The 22,320-nt window shown below is 36.1% G+C and overlaps 1 protein-coding gene across 9 annotated transcripts in view; it reads right to left on the reverse strand.

The window, feature by feature from the left end:
* Positions 1 to 22,320, reverse strand: part of LOC150108568 (peptidyl-glycine alpha-amidating monooxygenase B-like) — a 521,418-nt gene that overhangs the window by 55,645 nt on the left and 443,453 nt on the right. For all 9 annotated transcript variants that reach the window (XM_090390860.1, XM_090390858.1, XM_090390856.1 and 6 more), the window contains one exon: positions 685 to 800. In XM_090390860.1, the coding sequence (XP_090246986.1) occupies positions 685 to 800 (116 nt within the window). The remainder of the gene's footprint in view (positions 1 to 684; positions 801 to 22,320) is intronic.

Here is a 22,320-nt window from a genome sequence, read left to right on the forward strand (position 1 = left end):
AGTCTATAGTACACTAGTATTAGTATTTTGTGCAGGTTAAAGGACTAATATTCCATAAAACCCTGCTCTAGAAGACAAAAAAATGAACTTTTTCCAAACCACTTCAGGTCTCCAATAAGCAGGGTGGTAGTAAAGTTGTGGAAATGAAATTCATCTTTTGCCTAAAGGTATTCACAAAACATTCATGCCAAGGTATGATATGAACTTACAACCTGTTTGGAGAGTGGATAATAATAACCACTTGGTCTGCCAAGGCAAGTCAAAGCAATGCAGTACATGTAGGGGATGTTATATTGTACCATTCCAGGCAGGAAAAATGAATATATTTCTTTCTGTTTCTAACTTTGTGTTAAAAAAATCAGAGCAAAAATAATGCAAGACAGTTTATCATTTAAAAACATGAATGGAAAGGGAGCATATTTAGAACATACACTACAGGTCATTCCTAAGTAAAATAAATACCCAATGAATTATTTTATGAATATTCTTAATATCATACATAATTAATAATTTTCTACAGATTTTTTTATATTATCAGTCTTTTTTAAAAAGTCAATTATATAAGGAATTAAAAAATCGGAACCTAAAAAAACACAAAACAAGCATTCTAAATTAGTTAACACCAATAGACAAATTCTATGCAGCTTATTTAAAAAAAATTATTAGCAAAAAGAATTTACTTACTCCATCTTTTGGAGCAAAGATCCCAAGCAGTTCTTGATTAGTGATATTGAAAACAAATGCTTTCACCTGAGAATCATTATACAGTGATGGTCCAGAAACAGCATAAAGAAGTCCTCCTGAATGATGAATATTCTGATATCAGGAAATGCTTAATTTTCATATTTATATTTCAAATCAGTGTACTGGCTATACTAAGCGTTTATCATATTCATAAAGTTTTTTTTTTTTTTTTTAAATCTAAAAATAGAGATAAATCGGTACCATTTTTATACATTTGTAATTTAAATAAATTCCTATATTTAATGCAAAATACTGAAGTAATGACAGTCCCACTGACAAGTCTGAAACAATCTGTAGAGATGGCTTCCTTCTAGAGATGATGAGAATTTAAGTTTGGTATCAAGGAAAATCTCTTTCTTTTAATTCCATTTCTTTTTATAACTACTATATTAAGATTAAATTGAGCAAGAAGACCAATAGCATAGTAAATATAGTACAAATGAAGTTATTATCAATCTAAAGAGTAAGTGCTAATTGTGACAAACAAAAAAAATTTTTTTTTTCATATATTTTGAGGATTCTGACAATAAATATCTGAAGACTGTATATATTTACAACTTATATTCATCGTTTTGAATAGCTTCTCTCTTGGCATATATGACAAGATGCCAAGAGAGAAGTTATTCAACACGCTACAGTTATATGGTGCCAATGGGGCATTATATCAAGCAATACTTAGTACTCATTCAAAACCTGGTGGAACATATAACTGATACTTTGCAGAGAAGGAAAGAGCAAGCATCAGAATTAGAGGTCTTTGTGGGCAAAATGTTGGAGGAAAAAAAAAGGAATGTTGATAGAGACTTGAGGAGGTTGTTTCAAGAGGTAAGGATAATAGTTTCATTGGAAAAGTCATCATTGTGTTGCCAAGATATGACAACAGTGAGTTAAGAAGGAGAGCAGAGATCTTGAAGACATGGAGAGCGAGTTTGTTGCATTTCTGAGGAATAAATATCTTATGCAGTATGTGACCAAAGCAACTAGAGGTTTTAAAGTGTTGGACTTGGTTAGAGCTTCACAAGATGTAGTTGGTAATGAGGTATTAACATTGCTGCTGGTTGGAAAGAGTGATCGTGTGGCACTTGTTTGGGAAGTGGTGAAACAAGAAAAGATTAGTGCCAAAAAAGTGGAATTATAAAGTGGGTGACTATGGGAAGCTATGTAGTCAACTAGCATAAATACACTGGGTAGACAAGCTGTGCAGAAAAGATAGTGAATGGGAATTTATAAGGCAGAGTAGGAGTGAAATGGATGAACACAGTGAAATCAGACAAGTTGCATTGGAAAAGAAAATGTTAGAGAGGAGGTACAAGACAGTGATGATGATCAGGTAGATGAGGAGTATAAAGTGCAGGCTAGGAAAGTGCCAAGCATGGTAAAGGGGGAAAAATGCATTATGAGAGGAAATTGGCTAATTAGGCTAAGGATAATTTAAGGAAATTTTTCTGCTATATGGCAAGCAAGAGGAAGAATAATTATGGCAGGTTGACATTGGTGGATAGTCATGGTATCAGAGTGACCATTGCAAAAGAGATAGTGGAATTATTGAATGAGCAGTTCATCAGTGTATATCATACTAGTGTAAATGATGCTGTGCAGTATGTAGAAGGGAGGCAAGTATTATGAGAATTGGAAGTAAAAGAATTAGAAGTGTATCAGGTGTTGATTGGATTAGATGTTAATAAAGCTGAGGGAATGGATGATACATCACCACATTCTTAAGGAATGTGCGCAACAGTTAGCTATGCCCTTGACTTGGTTATTTAATGAAAGTCTTGCAGTAGGTAGGGTTCCTAAGTAGTGGAAAGAAGATAAAATAATACCAATCCGTGAGCACGGTTCTAGGACAGAAGTTTCCAATTACAGACCAGTCTGTACAACTGCAGTTGTAGTCAAGGTGTTGGAGAGACTGGTTGGGAATAGAACACAGGATTGGGTTGATAGACATAATATTCTTTATTATGGTCAGCATGGATCTGTAAAGGGTAGGTCTTGTTTTAGCAATTTATTTGCATTTTATGATAAGGTAACGAGTGTGTTAGATAAGGGAAACTCATATACAGTGATTTTCTTGGACTTTGCAAAAGTCCAAGAAAAAGAGGTGTACCAAAAGAGGTGTACAAGCTGCAAAGGATGGGAATGGATAGTATATTGGTTAGAATTCAGAGCGATTCTCTCTGAATGATACCAGTAAGTTGTGCATGATGGAGCAGTGTCTCAAAAAAAAAAGAGGGTAACCAGTGGCATTTCCCAGGGTTCTGTTCTGTTCTTGTGCTCCTGCTGCTTAACTTGTTTGTAAATGATATATCACATGGATTGACTGGGGATCTTCAGTTGTTTGCTGGTTTTGCAAAGTTGGAGAGAATTATAAGTAGTATTGCTAATGTTAATTCACTTCAAGAAGATTTGAATAGCTTTTTAACTTTCAAATGAGTGGGTTGTAGTTTTAATATTAACATGTGCAAAGTGTTGCATTTTGGAGTACAGAAATTTAAGGCCGTGTACTGCACTGATAGTGCGCTGTACTACAGGAAGTTGATGAGATTTGAGATATGGTTGACAGTAGATTGAAGTTTAGAGAGCACACTGCAAGTGTTGCAAAGAATGCATATCACAGGGCCATTATGATAAGATATACACTAACATGTAGGGATAAGGAGGTGTATAAAGCACTGGTCACCTGGTTTCCTGTGTGATGTGGAAACATTGCAGAGGGATCCAGAGATGAATAACTAAGACAATATCAGGGTTCTAAAATGTTGGCTATGGAGACAGGTTTGAAGGAATGTTAATTGCAGCATTTGATGGATAGGAGGAAAAGAGACGATATGATAGAGATGTTTAAGTTAGTGAGGAATTTTATCACATTAATCCAGAGGGGATTATAGAAGGAGTTGAGGGCAAGAACCAGAGGCCATCCCTGGAAGTTGTGTAAGAGTGCAGTGAAGAGGTGTGTATGAATAGCAGGGTTCTTACAAGGAGAATTGTGGATGAATGGAATGCATTACTGGAATATGTAGTTAACGTAGTGAGTATTAAAGATTTCAAGATCTAGCATGATAGGTATCTTGTCAGTTGAATGAACCTTCCATGATGAGTCTGCTGACTCCATGGATGGCATGATGATGATGATAATAATAAAGAATGATGTACAGGGAATTATTAAGTCTAATCTTTAGAGGTACCTGTGGCATAATAAATTAATAACACATATAAAACCAACAGTAATAACTTTAATGAATTAAAAGTACAAATATTTCGTACTGAAAGTAACAGTACATCATCAGTAATGATGATGTACTGTTAGAACAAACAGTTAAAGGAATGGAATACAAAGTACAGAATAGTCGGTTTGTTTGTTTGTTTTATAGTTCATTTGGCACAAAAACTACAAAGATCGTATTGTGCCATACTAAAGGTTACAACATTAGCATTCAAAGAAAATTGTAAACAATATGTCTGTACAAGAATCTAGTTTCACAAAGCAGCATCTCTAGGTAAACAAAACTGCTGCAGGGGGCATAGCAACACACAATATCAGGTTATTACAGTAATGCAAAAATAGTTAACAATATGAGTTAATACATAATATATGAAACACTAAGCCAAGGAATGCAGTATCTACATATATGTAAAATTATAATAGATGCCTTTATAGCAGTACAAAAATAGGCAAAAAGGGATTATTATACAATATGCATGGATGAAAATTAAATTTAGCAATGCAGTATAAACAGAATTTAGCAATACATATAAACAGAATTACTAGAAAGTACACAAATTGGTAAGATGTCCTACAGCACTACATGATTATTCGAAAAATAAAGTAGTAAATAAGATGCATACACAAAATGTATGTTAAGTGATGCAGTATCTATATATAAACAAAATTACTGCAGAGGTTTCAGCAGTACATAAACAGATAACCATAGGTTAACATACATATATACAAAACAAGTCAAGGAAAGCAGTGTCTACATCCAGTAAGATTACAACAAACATTATTATACTAATACTTAAAGAGTCAGAAAGGAATTATTATACAGCATTGATGCATAAAATTTAAGTTTAGCATTATGGTATTTACATATTAACAAAATTACAGCAGGGTGATACAAATATACAAGATCAAGGTCCATGGTAATATATAATTGGTCAGATTTAACCTAAGGAATATATATATATGTATAAAACTTAAGTTAGCAAAAAAAAAGTATTTACATATAAACAAATTTATGGTCAAATATGTTTGTACAAATTAATTCTTTCTAATAAAATTAAAAACATCATGCAATTTGCCTGAGTCTGCTAGCATTTCCTTGAGTGTATATGGCTTGGTTAGATGGGTGAAAATTTCATTCCTCTCTCGTATAAATTTTTGACAATCTACCAGAATATGATGAATAGTGAGATGTGTGTTGTTGCATTTTTCACATATGGGAGGGTCATCAGCTCTCAGTGACTGTGACCTATGCAGAGCCTAGCAAGGACAACCTCCTCCCTTCTCTTTGTACGTTGACTAGAATGCCAGTGTTTAATTTCAGTTTTAATGTTATATACTTTGTTTGTTGATGTTTCTTGCCATATTAACTCCAACTGAGCAATTAGTTTTGATCTTATAAGTTGTCTGTAGTCTGTATATGGAATTGTCAAACAGTATGTGGAGAAGGAATTGGCTGATTTCGCAGCTGCATCTGCAGCCTCATTTCTTTTGATTCCGATGTGGCTTGGAATCCGGCAAAACTAAAAATCGAAATTAAGATTTTCATTTTGTGAAGCAGCTGTAGCACTTCATAAAGTACTGGATCTGGATTATACATAGGAGAGGAGACAGCATGTAAAGAGCTCAATGAGTATGTATAAATTATACACTTTTGGTAGCAGTTTTTTTTTATATGCACAAGTGCAAGCTGAATGGCATGTAACTCTGCTATATAATTACTGCAGTCTGGTGGGATCTGATTTGAGATAATAATGTCAGGAAACACAGCAGCACATTCAACAGAGGTATTAGTTCTTGAACCATCAGTATAGATGGGTAAGAAATCAGCATGTGCTGCTCTATGTACATTAAATAATTGCAGGTAAATGGATGATGGGATATAAGATTTCTGTAGCCGACAAAGTGAGAGGTTGCAGGATGGTGTGCAAACCTGCCATGAAGGAATGCTGTTATGTTTAATGTAGCTAATGTTGTCAACATTTATACTAACAGCTTGCACAGTTTCTTTAATACGCATACCAAAAGGATATATAACAGTCTGATGTGTGTGATATTGAGCTTCCCAATGCAGAGAGAAAATACTATTCCATGTTGGGTGATCTAGGAGAGAATTTATTTTTAGGGCGTAATTAAGAGACAATTGTTTCCATCGAAGTGATAGAGCTGGTTCATTTGCTTCTACATAGAGACTTTGAGTGAGTGAGGTGTGAAAGGCACCAGTAGCTATCCGTATACCCTGATGATGGATGGAATCCAACCAAGGTTACTCTGTCTTGCCAAACCATAGACTTAGGACCCATAATCCAGCTTTGAATATATAAGTGCACGATAAAGATGGAGCAATGAAGCTCGATCAGCCCCCCCCCCCCCCCCCCCCAGTAGAGTACAGAGTGCGAAGGAGGTTCAAAGTTCTTTTGCACTTTTCTCTTAGTTGATGAATGTGTGCTAGAAATAATGTGGGTTTTCTGTCAAAGATGAGTCCCAAGAACTTGGTTTCTGTTGTTACTGGAATAACAGTAGGTCCAATTCTTAGTTCAGGATCTGGGTGATGAGTGCATTTTTGACAGAAGTATACACAGACACTTTTTTTTTCCTTTGAAAACCTAAACCCATTATTAAGAGCCCACAGAGAGACATGATCAATTGCTTGCTGAAGTTGTCTTTCAATTACTTTCATGTTATGTGAGTGACAGTAGATTGTGTAGTCATCAACATATAGAGCATTGTTTACAGTGGGAGGAAGCTTTCAATGATTGAGTCAATTTTAATAGCAAAAAGGGTTACACTTAAGACAGAGCCTTGAGGAATACCTTGTTCTTGAAGATATGGTTGAGATAGCGTACTTCCCACTCTGACTTGGAAAGTTTGTCTGGACAGAAAGTTTTTAATAAATATAGGGAGGTGTCCTTTGAGACCTAGGCTATAGAGGTCTTTTAATATGCCATATCTTCAGGCTGTCATAAGCTTTTTCCATGTCAAAAAAAAAAAAAACGAGACAAGATGTTCTCGCTTCAGAAATGCATCTCTCATACAAGTTTCTAACCGAACTAAGTCGTCTAAAGTTGATCGATGTCTACGGAAACCACATTGTGTATTGGAGAGAAGACTGTTGCTTTTTAAATACCAGAGAAGTCTGGCATTAACCATTTTCTCTAGTATCTTACAAAGACAGCTGGTCAGAGCAATGGGTCGATAATTATTTGCTTGTGTTGGATCTTTTCCTGGTTTTGGGATAGCAATGACAATTGACTTATGCCAAGAATTTGGAAACGCTTCCTCTGCAAGTATTCTATTGTATAATAAGAGAAGAAGATCCATAGAAGATGATGATAAATGTTTTATCCATTCATAATGGATGTCATCAGGTCCTACTGCACTAGGGTGAGATTGTAGGAGAGCTCTTTTGAGTCCCTCCTTGACAAATGGCTGATTATATGGCTGAAGAATGTTGTAGAAAAATTAAGCCTTTTCTCTTGCTGCTCTTTCAGTATTAAAAATTCCAGAGAATATGAAGCTGTTACTGAGATTTTAGCAAAAGTTTCTCCCAAAGTATCTGAAATAGCTTTGGGATCAGTAAGAACACTTCCATTATAGTCAAAGGTGGACAAACAATGTGTACTATATCTGCCTTTCATTTTCCGGATTTTATCCCATACAATTTTTGGACTGGTCATTTGATTAATTGATGTAATAAACTGGATCCATGATTGTTTTTGACTCTGATGTCTCACATAACGTGCTTTGGCTCGAGCATGCTTGAAAGTTATTAAATTTGCTGTGGTGGGGTATCTACAAAATATGCTCCATGCTCTGTGATCTTTTTTAGCTGCCTGACATTCTGGGTTCCACCAAGGCTTTGGATAGACTGGAAATCGAGATGATGTTTTTGGGATGGAGGTTGTTGCTGCCTGGATGCAATCTGTTATATATTTTACAGCTTCATTGATAGGTGTTTTGACTGATGGCATCAACATTAAATTTTGCAAGATGAGAGAAAGTGTTCCAGTCTGCCTGGTCCATTTTCCATATAGACATCTGTGTGGGTGAACATTGTTCCTATGAAGACATTGTAAAAAGAACAGGAAAGTGATCACTTCCATATATGTTCTCTTCAACGTCCCATGCAAGTAGTGGAAGAATGGAAGGGGAGCAGATTGTAAGATCAATTACAGAATATGAACGGGTAGGCATATGGAGGAAAGTATTGAGTTTATTATTTAGAAGGGAAAGGTTATTATTATGAAGAATTTTTTCAATGATTTGACCTCGTCTATTAGTGTTGGCACTATCCCATAGAGTATTGTGACCATTAAAGTCACCCATCAAAAGTATGGGTTCAGATAGTTGTGAAAAAAAGATTATCAAGATCAATTTCATTTAACTCTGCATTTGGTGATAAATAAATTGAACATACTGTAATAAGAAATCCCACAGAAAAGCGAATCGCTACTACTTCCAGAGAAGTATTAAGTTGGACCTGATGGAAAGGAGTATGACTGCCCACTAGGATAGCTACTCCTCCATGAGCAGGACCATCTCCAGTTCTGTCCTTATGTACAACAGTGAAATTTCTAAAGGTAAGTGGGTCCTCATTGGGTCTTAAGTACGTTTCCTGTAGGTAGAAACAGAAAGGTTTGTGTTTCTGCAGTAACATCTTAATATCGTCAATATTCTGGTGGATCCCACGACAGTTCCATTGTAAAAATTTTACTATTGACTTGTCTGGTTTTTGGGAGGTTGAGGGCTTACCTTTGTCAGATTCATATTTATCCACTGTTTTAGGGAAGTATGGATGGCCAGTGTCCATCTCTTCCTCTGGTAGAGTGTTCCAAATATCAAATGTGTTAGGGTCAGTTGGTATGCTTAGTTTGCTTTCAGTGAGTATTGAGGTATCCATGTGCGAGTGTCTGGTGGTTTATCTTTGAGTGAAGTCTCCACTATAATTTTTTTGACAGATAGTTTTCATCGGATGGGACCATTTTTGAAGTTGTCTCTGGAGTAAGGCCATAGGTCTTGTGATTAATGCGCTCAGCAGAGAAGCACTTGCTATCATAAAGTTCAGATATGGTGAAATTATCAAATGGCAGAATAGACATACATGTTTGAGTTGCTGTTGGCACTTTTTTAATTGTTGCTTTTTCAGCATAAGAGGATCGTAGAACAGGTGTAATGGTGGCCAGCTTTCTTTTTGCATCCTGATATGTTATGTTCTGGTCTGTTTTAATTTTTTGTATCTCTTTTTCATCTTTCCATTTCTGACATGCATGAGAGTATGCTGGATGATCTCCCTGACAGTTGACACATTTAGCTTTTTTTCACAGCAAGATTTATTATCATGTTCTTTACTACCACATCGGGCACAGGTAGTAGAACCACGACAGGCAGGTTGGACATGTCCATATCTTTGACATTTAAAGCATCTTAGCGAGTTAGGGATGTACATTCTAACAGGACAGCTGAGATACCCTGCTTTTACAGATGTAGAAGGCTTAGGTGTATCAAAAGTAAGGATGATGTTCTTGGTTGAGACCAGGCGACCATCCCTGCATATCAGGATGTGCCTTACACCTGTCACTCCTTGATCTTTAAGCTCTGAACATATCTCCTCATCAGGAACATCAAGGAGATCCCATTCTGATATCACTCCTTGACTGGAATTGAGTGTTCCGTGAGGTGTTACTGCAATTTGTATTTCACCCATTGTCGTTGCTCTCAGTAGTTTATCGGAATGATATTTGCACATTGTTTCCACGAGGATATCACCAGAACACAATTTCTTGACAGTTTTGGGAGGTCCTGCCAGTCCTTCTAAACCTTTTTGGATAAAGAAGGGTGACATTTTCCCAATTGGTTTTTTCACCTGTTGCATGAATGATTAAAAGGTTGGTACATATATGTTAGTATCTGATATCTTTTGTTTCTTACTTCTGTTTCCATATGCTGTGTCTATATTATCAGCACTTGGTTGGGACTTTGTTAGGGTCCATGAAACATTTGAGGATGAAGAATTCATATTTAAGGAATTTTTAATTCGGCACCAGAGCTCCCTACCCAGCACGGAGCCACACATGGATGCCCACTACCCGGCAAACAAAGACTGCGCTCAAGAGTGGAACGCCAGGGTTACCCTGGATGCTATACTGGCACTGCAGCAGGTCTAGGATCCCGACCCCGGACCATGGGGTGAGAGACACTGCAACACTGTTGACCCTTGCAGGCAAGCCCACTAGCCGATTGATCCTGGCTGGGCCATCCAAGACCACCCGTCTTGTCGAAACAGGGGGCCAAAGTAGTGCAAGACTACCAGGATCCTCCCTTTCCGGATGTCAATGGGATGCACCGCACGGTAAACACAGCAGCAGGGCGTTGGATACCAGTGATGGTGGTTGGGAAAAAGGATAGTGAAAAACTCAGAAGGAGTAGAGCAAAGAATACGGGAAGAAAAGCAGAGAAAAAGAATGAAAAGGGCCAGTACCATCACTGGGAGGTCCCCTCCACCACGAACAGGTGCCTCACATGGAGGGGAAACAGTCGGTAGATCATCAATTAAATTGTTGCCGCATGCCAGCAGATTAATTAAAATAATATTAAATAATTCTTTAAAGATAATTATTTCATTGATGGTTGCATAAGATAAGCATATCCCTAACTTTTGGAAGAGAGAGACAGTCATTTCAATTCAAATTCGGTCGATGCAAAAGGGCTTCGCAACTTTTTTAAAAAAAGGCGTTGCTATTTAAACCTGCATCTGTGGAGCAGACAAGCTTTATTCCACTGGATATTATGATTAGTGTCAATGCTATGTTGTGCTAGACTAGATTTATGAGGTTTCATGTATTCAATATAATACTGATGTTCCTTCATTCATGTGATAAGTTACATTCACATGGTATCTGGTAAACACCAGCCAATGATAGAGGTGCCAGTTTGTCTTTTGTAGATGGCAAAAAGTGAGAAATTTTGTTGATGAGAAAATGTGGAATAATGAATGATTTGAAAGGAGATAAATTTGGTATGAGAGAGGACGTGAAGGAATTATTAGAGGTAGTGAAAGAAAAGAGTGACAGAGTTAGGATAGCGAGTCTGTTGCTGCGGGTATGACAGAGAAGAGTTTAGAAGGAGGGCCATAATCGCAAATGTTTTTATGCACAGGCTATGCAGACGGTGTGGTATGGAGTTTGTGGATGTGTGGAGTGAGTTTGATGGGCGAAAGGATTTGTACAAGATGGATGGCTTACATTTGAATGGATTTGGTGTGCGAAGACTGGAAAAAATGTTGCTGAGTGAAGTGAGAGTGGATGTGCAAAATCAGGGAAACTAGAACTATTAAGGAGGGGGTGGAAGTGGATATGCAGACATCAGTGAGGCAGTTGAGTGTAGGAATGTTTATAATGTGCCCGAGCCAGTACGAAGGACAAGAAATCAGAATGGGATAGTTAGTATAACGCATCAAGATAGGGATGGGACAAATGGACCTCTGCATTTCATGTATACTAATGCCAGAAGTATTAGGAACAAGAAAGAAGAATTTTTGGCCTTGGTTGGCTCTTCCTGGCCACAGGTTATTGGCATTAGTGAAACATGGCTGACAGAAGATGATATAGTTAGTGGGATAGTATGTGTAGGGTATAGTGTGTTCAGGAGGGACAGAGAGAATAAAATGGGAGGGGGGAGAGGAGTGTTACTGATGATAGCTGATGAACTGCAACCAAGGAGAATAGAAGTTGTATTGCAGTGTAAAATCTTATTTATTCTTCTTTGTTCTCTAAAATTTTCGTCTAGACACGCTTGTACTTATTGAACTTATCTCTAACACTTAAATTACCCTATTAGTGTCAATATTCTCTCTGAGCTGATCTTTATCTTTAAGAATGATGCTAGTGGTTTAAGGACAAAGGGGTTGCTAATGGTCAACACCAATTTCTTTGTTCAATACTAGATCTGATTCCTTTTTCGGATTCAGGGAAAATTTATATTATCCTGCGCCACCCTGAATCCTAGATTAACAAAGAGTGAAGAATCAAGGAACCAGAACACAGTTTAGTATACAATCTTATTTCACTATAAATTACTTTTGCAGTCATAGCCTCTCTATTAATTAATCTCCCGCTGTGGTCTGAATTTTATGAGAAAGTGCAACAGAGAAGAAAATCAGACAAGTCATCAGTTAAACTTAAAAAGCAAAACATTTAATTTCAATTGAAGCATCTTACACTTTATGAATATACAATAATGAAGTAATCTACAATTTCTAAGGAATGAGCATTAATTATTCAAACTCTCTATCTTTATCTTAGCATGCAAGACAAAGAACTTCATATATAGTTTTACAATTTCTACTTGATAGATCAAACATACTCTTCTATATTAAAGGACATTTGCTAATTGAATCACTATGTTAGCTCCACGTGCTCACGCTAATTCTTTCACTAAAACTTCATAATTACTCTACTTTAAAAGTAAAACATTCTCTAGAGTCCTTCCTATAGTTACAAACTTTCTTCTTATATACAATTACTTATAAAAACATAGACTGTACATTACCAACTGCTGGGGAACTGTTTGGCCACTTCACATAGCACGACTGGACAATCATTTTCGATTCCTGGTTCATTCTGCTTTTCTGAGGCATTCTTCACGGGTCCGAGCTTAGTTATCTCCGCCACCAAAAGTAGGCATACATTGTTCTCTGGTCAACTGGCACAGCATCGTAATGATATCTCCGGAAATATCGGAGATTTCCTTCCACTGACCAGTAAACTTTTATGAATTTCATGGCATAGTTCCTCAGTCTTTGTCTCAAGTCCGTGTCGAAAAATGGGGGGACGAGAAGGTTCCAACCCACACAAGCAAGCCCGCCAGAGTCCAAGAGCATAAGAGAATTTTTTAGGCGCTGCAACGACTTTTTAAATCGTGCGCTACCGTTTTCTTCTATGTCATCGCTTTCTCCTCCCCTTTTCCATGTCACCCTACATCGCCCAGTAGTACGCCGCACACGGAATTCTAGCATGCTCTTCAGAGTGTGTGTGTGTGTGTGGGGGGGGGAACTGCATGCTTACCTAAAGGGTGCATGTGTTTAGATTCCGGCCACTTTTACTTACTCGGATTATCTTTTCTCCCAGCAATTTGTAAGTACTTACACAAAAGCAGCAAGGTTTAAGCATTTAAGCAATTTACAAAAATATTTTACGTTATAACATAAAGTAGTGAAAATATCCTCAATTTAGTAATACTTTGGTAAATTACAAGAAATTAGTATATCCGATATATCAATATGTGATTCAAAATGTAAACCCATGTTAAGTCTGTAGGAAACGTTAATTAACTTAATTTTAGTTTCATTCAGAACTTAACAGCAGGATAGTGAAAGGATTTCATTTGAGGCTATTTGGTGTGAGACTGAGACTAACGGAACAAAACATACAGTTGGATGCTGCTATAGACCAGGTGATGGAATAGATGGTGGAGATAGCATGCATAGAAAAATTGATGAAATGAGCGGAAGGAGGGTAATTATTATGGGGGATTTCAACTATAGTAACATTGATTGGAAGGAGGAGAGGACACATGTGAGAAAGGAAGTGGATTTTATTCAGATACTGAGGGATAACCATCTGAGACAGCATGTAATGGAAAATTCGAGGGAGCTTGACCTAGTAATAGCATCTGAGAATTTGACTGTAATGACCATGTTGCCACCTATTGGTGAGAGTGATCCATGACCTGGGAGATGGCTAAATGTGTGAACATTTCGGTTAAGACAGGGTACATGTGGAATTACCGTGTTGGCAAGTATGACAAGCTTAGGCAATTACTTGGTTCAGTGCCATGGAATGTAAAATTGCAAGGGATGGATGTTGATAGGGCATGGGAAGTGGTCAAAGAGCATTTGCAGGAGATTATGGCAGACTGTATACCTAGAGTCCGAATAGTAAATCAAGTAGGGATTAAATGGATGAATAACACCATTAAACTTGAGTTGCAAAAAAAGAAACACCTGTGGAAGGAATTTAAGGAGAAAGGTGACCTGCAGGCACATGAATGGTATAAAGCGCAGGCCAGAAGAGTAACGAGTGTGATGAGAAAGGTAAAAATGGATTATGAAAGGAAATTAGCCATGCAAGCTAAAGAGAATCCCAAACAGTTCTTTCAATATGCTGCTAGTAAAAGAAAAACTGTACATGGCAGAATGATTTTAAGGAACACTGATGGTAGGGAGGTCACTGAATCAGTTGATACAGTGGATTTACCGAGTGAGCACTTTGCAAGAGTATATCATCCAGTTGGTGATGTTGAAGGAATGAAGTGGAGGTGAATAGTCTATTACAGAAACTTAATGTGAATACATCTGTGGGATTGGATGGTATATCAGCACGGAATTGCAGAAATTGGTCGATAGGTGGAAAAGGGTATTATGATTGAGACATTCAAATTGCTGAAGGGTTTCTAGAGGATTAATTCAGAGGATATTTTTGAGAACAGGACTGGTGGTGGGAGGACTAGGGGGACATCCATGGAAGCTGAGAAAGAGTGTGGTTAGTAAGTGTGTTAGAGCTGGTTTTTTTACTTTTAGAGTGGTGAATGAGTGGAATAAGCTGCCAGTCTGTTGTGGGTGCTATGACAGTGAATGAGTTCAAGGCAAAGTATGATAGATACTGTGTGAATGTTGAATAGTTGTGATGGACACGATGTTGATGTTTAGGGCCTCCCTCGATGAGTCTAAGGACTCTTAGAGTCGCCCATAATAATAATACGATGATACTTTTTCGAAATTCTGCCAATAGGTTCTGAGATGCCTGAAATGTAAGGGAATGGAACTCTGCGGTCTGTTGAAGAATTCTGAGGTGTTGGGACATAGGAGTCAATTATCTGCTGAATTTGATTAGGGTTGTAACCATTAGATTCTATTAACTTTTTTTTTATACTGAAAAGTTCTTCTTGTAAGCTTAAAGGAGAGGAGCACACTTTATGTGCTCTATTAATTAAAGATTTGATAATGCCGATTTTTTGAGAGGTGTGATGAGCAGACTTTTGATGAATGTATCTGCCAGTAAAGGTAAGTCATTAGCTGGTGTTTACCAGATACCATGTGTATGTATACATGGTATACACATATACATACACATACGTTGGACAAACAGGCTGTTCTGTGGAAAAAAGAATGAAGGAACATCTGTATTATATCGAATACATGAAACCTCATAAGTCTGGTCTAGCACAACATAGCATTGACACTAATCATAATATCCAGTGGGATAAAGCTTGTCTGCTCCACAAATGCAGGTTTAAATATGAACACCTTTTTAAAGAAAGTTGCGAAGCCCTTTTGCATCGACCGAATTTGAATTGAAATGACTGTCTCTCTCTCCCAAAAGATTGGGATATTCTTATCTTATGCAACCATCAATGAAATAATTATCTTTAAAGAATTATTTAATATTAATTAATCTTCTGGCATGCAGCAACAATTTAATTGGTGATCCACCAACTGATCTGTACTTTGTATTTCATTCCTTTAACTGTTTGTTCTACACTTATGATGTACTGTTACTTTCAGTATGAAAGATTTGTACTGTTAAACTGTGAATGAAATTATTTTGTATGTTTTTATTCTTCATTCACATTTAACATAATCTACCATATCCTAAGCAAGACTTGTTATATATTATTTGTTAGTCTCTTGCTTAAGATTTATTGTTCATGTATTTTCCTTGAATTTTATCAGTGATTATTTAATTATATAATTTTAAGATGTGTCATGATAATGAAAGGACTCTATAGTAATTACCATTTATTTTAATGCTATATTCCTCCAGTAATATTATAAGATATTCTATGTATGTAACTTTTATGTGCCTTATGTGAACTGTAATATATGTTTTATTTATTATAATTGTAAGTGAAAGTGAAGGAAAAATTAAGTAACTGTAATTTTTTTATTATTATTTTTCATTACTGAGTGTAAAGGTATAATCTTGTGTAATGCTTATGTTTACGTTTTGTTTTGATCGTTGCCATGGAGACAGAAATAAAATAGAATGCGAGAGCTTAGGTCCTGAGCTACGGTAATTGGAAGTAAGGAATTAATATGAGTTGGACTAGTGAACAAGTTGAGGCGGGAAGAAGGAAGGTATATGAACGGAAGGTGAAAGTAAACAAGGACACTGAAGGGCAGGATATTCAGGGGCAGGGGCATTCAGAACACAATGGAGGACGAGGAGAAAACTTATAGGCAGCTGAGAGTAAAGTCAGCGGTGGCAGTAATAGGAATTTTAGTGCCGTAATAGGATTAACAAATGACCGGAAGATTAATAGGCAATCCAGAATAATTCCACTAAGTTCTAGAATTACTACGTATTCCCATATCACTTTGAAGAAGGATTGTGCAAAGCTCACCTTATTATGCAGTAGTAAACATGGAATAATTATTCTGCCTTATAGCAAGTCCGTCAAGATTTGTGTAGTGCGATAAATAATAATTCAGTTATCTCGATGAAGAATTCTTTTGAATAGTGTTGCATTGGAGTAATAAGTGAATATAGTTTTGAAATGTGCTCACATTGAGTCTGATGTGCTAAGGATTAATCCTGGTAAGAACAGTCCTACTTTATTTTATTTCAGTGCGAAGATTTAAGTGATAGCTCCATCTCGAATATCCTAACATTTACTGTGGCGTTTTGCTGAGTTTAGCCAAAGTTAAAAGTCTGAAAGTAATTCCCCTTGAAGTAATAATTGCCATCATTAATAACATAATAAGTGCTTGCTGACTCAGTGTTAAATTTATAGAGTGCAACTGAGTGATACCAGTAAATTTATTTACTAAGAAATTCTGAAGTATTGAACTGTACGAACAAATTTTTTTATTAGGAGAACTGTGAAATTAGTATCTGAAGATATGATGTTTGATTCTATGTGAATGTTTTGACCTGAAGAACTAAGTTATTTGTATTATCTTATTTTCAGAGTTATAATTTTATGTACTTGTCATATAACCTTGTATTAAATGTTTTGTTTTATTGATTTCAATATTGTGTGTGCCTGATTCTTTTTCATTGCACCATTCATAAAAAGTTCGGATCTTGCGGGAGCCTTAAGTGTAATATATCAAATTCGGCCTGTTTGATTAATGAGACTGCTGAATTAATTGAAGATTGATTCTACTATTCTGCATAGGCTAATCTAAATATAGGGTGGCACAGTATAAATATAAATTTCCCTATATTTTGATTAGTAATCAACCAGCAATTAATTGATTTTATTAAGAACAAAGATACAACAAGATTGCTAATCAAAAAGTAGGAAGTACGTTCCAACAGTACTTTTAATTCATTAAAGTTATTACTGTTGGTTTTATACATGTTAAGTTATTAAGGGAATTATTAAGGTTTCTGTAGGTTGAGATATTCTGCAATTTCAATGAAAATTTGTAGAATAGGATGTGATGGTTTCTAACTTTAAGACAGGGTACATGTGGAATTATCGGGCTGGAAAGTATGACAAGCTTAGGAGTTTGATTGGTTCAGTGCCATGGCATGTACAACTGCAAGGACTAGAAGTCGATAGTGCATGAGAGGTAGTTAAGAAGTGTTTGCATGAAGCAATGGCTGACTGTATACCTAGAGTCCGAATAATAAATCAAGTAGGGGTTAAATGGATGAATAACACCATTAAGCTTGAGCTGCAAAAAAAGAAACAACTATGGAGGGAATTTAAGGAGAAAGGTGACCAGCAGGCACACGAATGGTATAAAGCACAGGCCAGAAGGGTAACGAGTGTGGTAAGAAAAGCAAAAAAGGATTACGAAAGAACATTGGCCATGCAGGCTAAAGAGAATCCTAAACAGTTTTTTAGATATGTAGCAAGTAAAAGGAAAAATTTACATGGCAGAATGATTTTAAAGAATGCCGTTGGTAGGGAGGTAACTGAATCAGTTGATATAGTTGAGTTACTGAGTGAGCACTTTGCAAGAATATATCATCCAGGTGGTGACATTGCAGAAACGAATGTACCAGTAGATTATATGGGAATTGTAGTGAATGAAGTGGAGGTTAGTAGTCTATTGCATAACCTCATTGTCAATACATCTGTGGGATTGGATGGTATACCAGCTCGTGTTGTACGAGAAATAGCTAAAGAATTGTCAGTACCCTTGACCATTTTGTTTAATTTGAGTCTCGGGTCTGGGTCAGTCCTGAGGGGGTGGAAAGAGGGGAAAATAGTTCCACTGTATAAAGGTGGTTCCAAGACTGCTGTTGTAAATTACCGAACTATTAGCATATCAGGAATCATTGTCAAGGTCTTAGAGAAATTAGTCAAGAAAAGAATACAGGATTGGATTAGATGAAAATGGGATATTGTATGGGGGACAATATGGTTTTGTGAAGGGTAGGTCATGCCTCAGTAACTTGCTCATGTTTTATAACACAGTGACGGCTGAACTGGATAGGGGTAATGGGTTTACAGTAATACTACTGGACCTTGCCAAGGCTTTTGATAGGATACCACATAGAACCCTAATCAGTAAACTGGAGCAGATGGGGATAGATATAGGGTTGGTGAGATGGATAGGAGGGTGGTTGAAGGAGAGATACCAGAGAGTGGTTTATTCAGGAGTGGAGTCTAAAAGACGGCGTGTGACTAGTGGAGTGCCACAGGGCTCTGTTCTTGGACCACTGCTTTTCAATTTGTTCATCAATGATATAGAAAAGGATTTGAGAGGAAGTGTTCACTTGTTTGCTGATGATGCAAAGTTGGGTATAGCAATTATGAGTGCACAGGATGTCAAAATTTTACAGGATGATTTGGATAGTTTGGAGGACCTGGGCTAGGAAAAATGGATGTCAATTTAATGTGCCAAAGTGTAAGGTTATGCACTTTGGGGTGAAAAGAATAGCAGCAGTATATCGCATTGGTGGAACCGTACTCCAGGAGATTGATGAGGCCAGGGATTTGGGAGTGTTGGTGGGTAGGGAATTGAAGTTTAGGGGGCACAAATCAAAAGTGACTAAAACAGCTCACCAAATCACTTGGCTTCTGAAAAATACTTTAACATGCAGAGACAAACAAGTTGTTGTTCCTCTGTATCGAGCCTTGATAAGACCCCATCTGGACTACTGTGCCCAGTTATGGGCACCAGGGTTTCTTTGTGATGGGGAGGAAGTGGAGAGGATCCAGAGACGAGTGACCAAGATGATAGCAGGTCTGTGGAATGAACCTTATGAGAATAGGTTGAAGATTTGTGGGTTGCAGAAATTGGTCGATAGGCGAAGGAGGGGTGATATGATTGAGACATTCAAATTACTGAAGGGTTTCTATAAGATTGATCCAGAAGATATTTTTGAAAATATGACTAGTGGTGGGAGGACTAGGGCCCATGAATGGAAACTGGGCAAGAGCGTGGTTGACAAGGGTGTTAGAGCTAGGTTTTTTGCTTGGAGAGTAGTGAATGAGTGGAATAAGCTTCCAGAGTCTGTTGTGGGTGCTACAACCGTAAATGAGTTCAAGGCAAGTTATGACAGATACTGTGTGAATGTCGAATAGTTGTTCTTGACATGATGTTAAGGCCTCCCTCGATGAGTCTGTCGACTCCCTGGAGTTGCCTGGAACAACAATAACAATAATAACAACAATAACTATGCAGCTGCATGAACTGTATTGTGTGAAATGACTCATTTGCAGCTCTACATTCTGTTTCCTGAAGAAGTGGCATAGCATATCATATTACAGTAAAGAAATACTTAAAAGCTTTTGTGATGTGTGGATTTGACTTGTGTGACTTTGAATTGTATGTGGAAAGTTATCATATTTGTAACTTGCCACCAAGCTTTTTGGTTCTCTTCTCTCCAGACAGATTATGAGCGAAACTATATCTCTAATCTAAAATAATTTGAACTCTATTGAAATAGTTAATACTGGTCAACTTACTAATATCATAATCCATACAAAGTTTGAGATACTGCTCGACTGTGACTTTTGTTACTGGCATGCAAAAAAACATTCATTTCGAATGCTGAGGCAGTGTATTTCAATGCATATGACTTGCTTTTAATTATTTGTTGCTGGAGTCTGCAGTTCTTAATTAGCATCATATATCTGTTCTGTTGAGGTAAATAGAACTACTAATAACCATTTTGCGAGATGCCTTCATGTCATTGTTGCAATGCTTATAAAGGTTAATTATGCACTACAATCAATGCTATTTCATCTGCATATTGCTATGGACAATATACAGTGAATGGTTGTTGATAAAGATATTAAATAATATGGGAATAAGGTGACACTGTGAAACTAACAGTGACATGCTTCAATTAGTTTGCCATCTACAAGTTATCTTATTAATTGGTTGTCCCAACATACTAATTAGAAGCATTGGTTATATCCATAAAGATGAATATAACACATTTATTTTTATTTACAAATTTATTTATTTTCTCTATGAATGTTTCCATTAAGTCAACTATACTTTTTAGCCTTTTTTTCTGTATCTCCTAAAAATAGGTGATTTCTATGACCAATGATTCAAATGAGATGGCTTTGACCACAATATATTTTATCTGGTAAGAATATACTTTCTAATGAAATTAAAAAGTATATTCTTACATATTTCATTTCATATTTGTTGCATTTCTAGTGAAATGCAACAAATATAAAAACAGCAATTTATTCTTTTCATCAAGCAGAATATCTGATTGTTTCTCCCCCCCCCCCCCATTCTGAAATGCAACCGATAGGCATTACTTATTAAATATCAAAAAACAGTTAAAGGCAATACCATGACCTGATATTCTATGCAACAAAAAGTTCGGTTACAGTTTTTATCTGAGTTACAAAAAAAAAAAAAAATTATTACACAGTTATAGTAGTAAATTTATTTTAGAATAGAAGTATTTTAGTAATGATCTGAGCAACCTCAATCTTTCCACTTTTCTTTCCTTGCTTTTTGTGAGAATAAATATGTTGAGGAATATCATTTTTGCATCAAATTGTTCTTTTAAAAAATGCCACTTTTTCTGTTTTTTTTTGGAAATCTATATAGCTGTAGCTATATTTGATCATGAATGATTACTAAGACACAATCTGATCATAAGTTATCATCACAGCATAAATTAAATCAAATATTTCCAAAAAGTGGTCAGGTTCCTGTTTAATCAACTATGCAGTAGATATACAAATGGTTTACAGATTAAGCTTTCCTGCCAAGGTTCTTCTTTATAACAATGAATCTCCAGTTTCAAAAACTGCAAGATCCAACTGCCATCTCTTTAATTTCATTCTCTCAATGTCTCTTTACCTCTCTTTCCATCTCTGGGGGTAGATATCATCCATTTTCGAGTATTTCTTCTTGGAATATAACTTGTATTACTGTTTGTTGTCGTCTAGATACAATATCTCTCATCTTAGTTTGAGCTCTAACTCAAGTATTACACTTCATGTCTTGAATGATAAAACCAAGGTAATTATCTCTCTCTTATTCTCTAGGTAGTCTTCAACTTGGTGGCATTTTTTTTTTTTTTTTTTTTTTTTTTTTGAGAGGGGTGGTCAAAGTAAATGTTTCATTTCCCAAGTGCAAAGAAATTAAATGCCTATAACTTCTTAACCACAAATTCACACTTAGTATTAATGCTCTATGATTATTTAAGCCCATAGTAATAAAATATTTAGCAATTTATCTCACAACTATTTCAAAATGGTTCTGGAACCCTCTTAGAAAACCTATTCAGAAAAGTTAATTAGTGCTGAAATATCACATATAAACCAAAAAAATTCAGTGATATAGAACTCCTCATTGAGTTCCTTCTGTTTAATCATATATTTTTTTTTTTCTGTGAAGATGCTAGAAAGATATCTTGCATGAATCATAAAAATTAAAGAACTAGATAAGGGAACTTTTTTGTTTTAAAATTTTAAGTGGATTTTGTAATGAAATATTAGTAAATATTTCTTTGTTGGAATATATATACATGAGTCACCTCTAGTCTAAAAATTACATATCAATTAAAAATATAAGTTAAAGTTCTTTACATATTATCAATAAATCTTTCAAAAATGGGAAATTTATATAAGAACACTTAAAGGTTGCTTGAGTTCTTATATTATTTAAAGGAGGTAACAGAAATGAAATCAGAAATTACCGACCAATATCGATATCATCTACAATCTCAAAAGTTATTGAGTTATTGAAACCTTAATAAAAAACGATTAGATAACTATTCAAGATACCAAGTAATTTTATATAAACTTGGTTTTTAATCCTATTTCCCAAGTAAGCAAACAGACAAGTAAGTCAAGTTTGCGTCTGCAAACTTGATTAGCAAAGACGATTAGATAACTACTTAAATTCTATATCCTCTTAC

Source organism: Typopeltis vanoorti, chromosome 3 (genome assembly GCF_054136105.1).
Source record: "Typopeltis vanoorti isolate ZY-2024b chromosome 3, IOZ_Tvanoo_1.0, whole genome shotgun sequence".
In the NCBI taxonomy this organism is placed as follows: domain Eukaryota; kingdom Metazoa; phylum Arthropoda; class Arachnida; order Uropygi; family Thelyphonidae; genus Typopeltis; species Typopeltis vanoorti.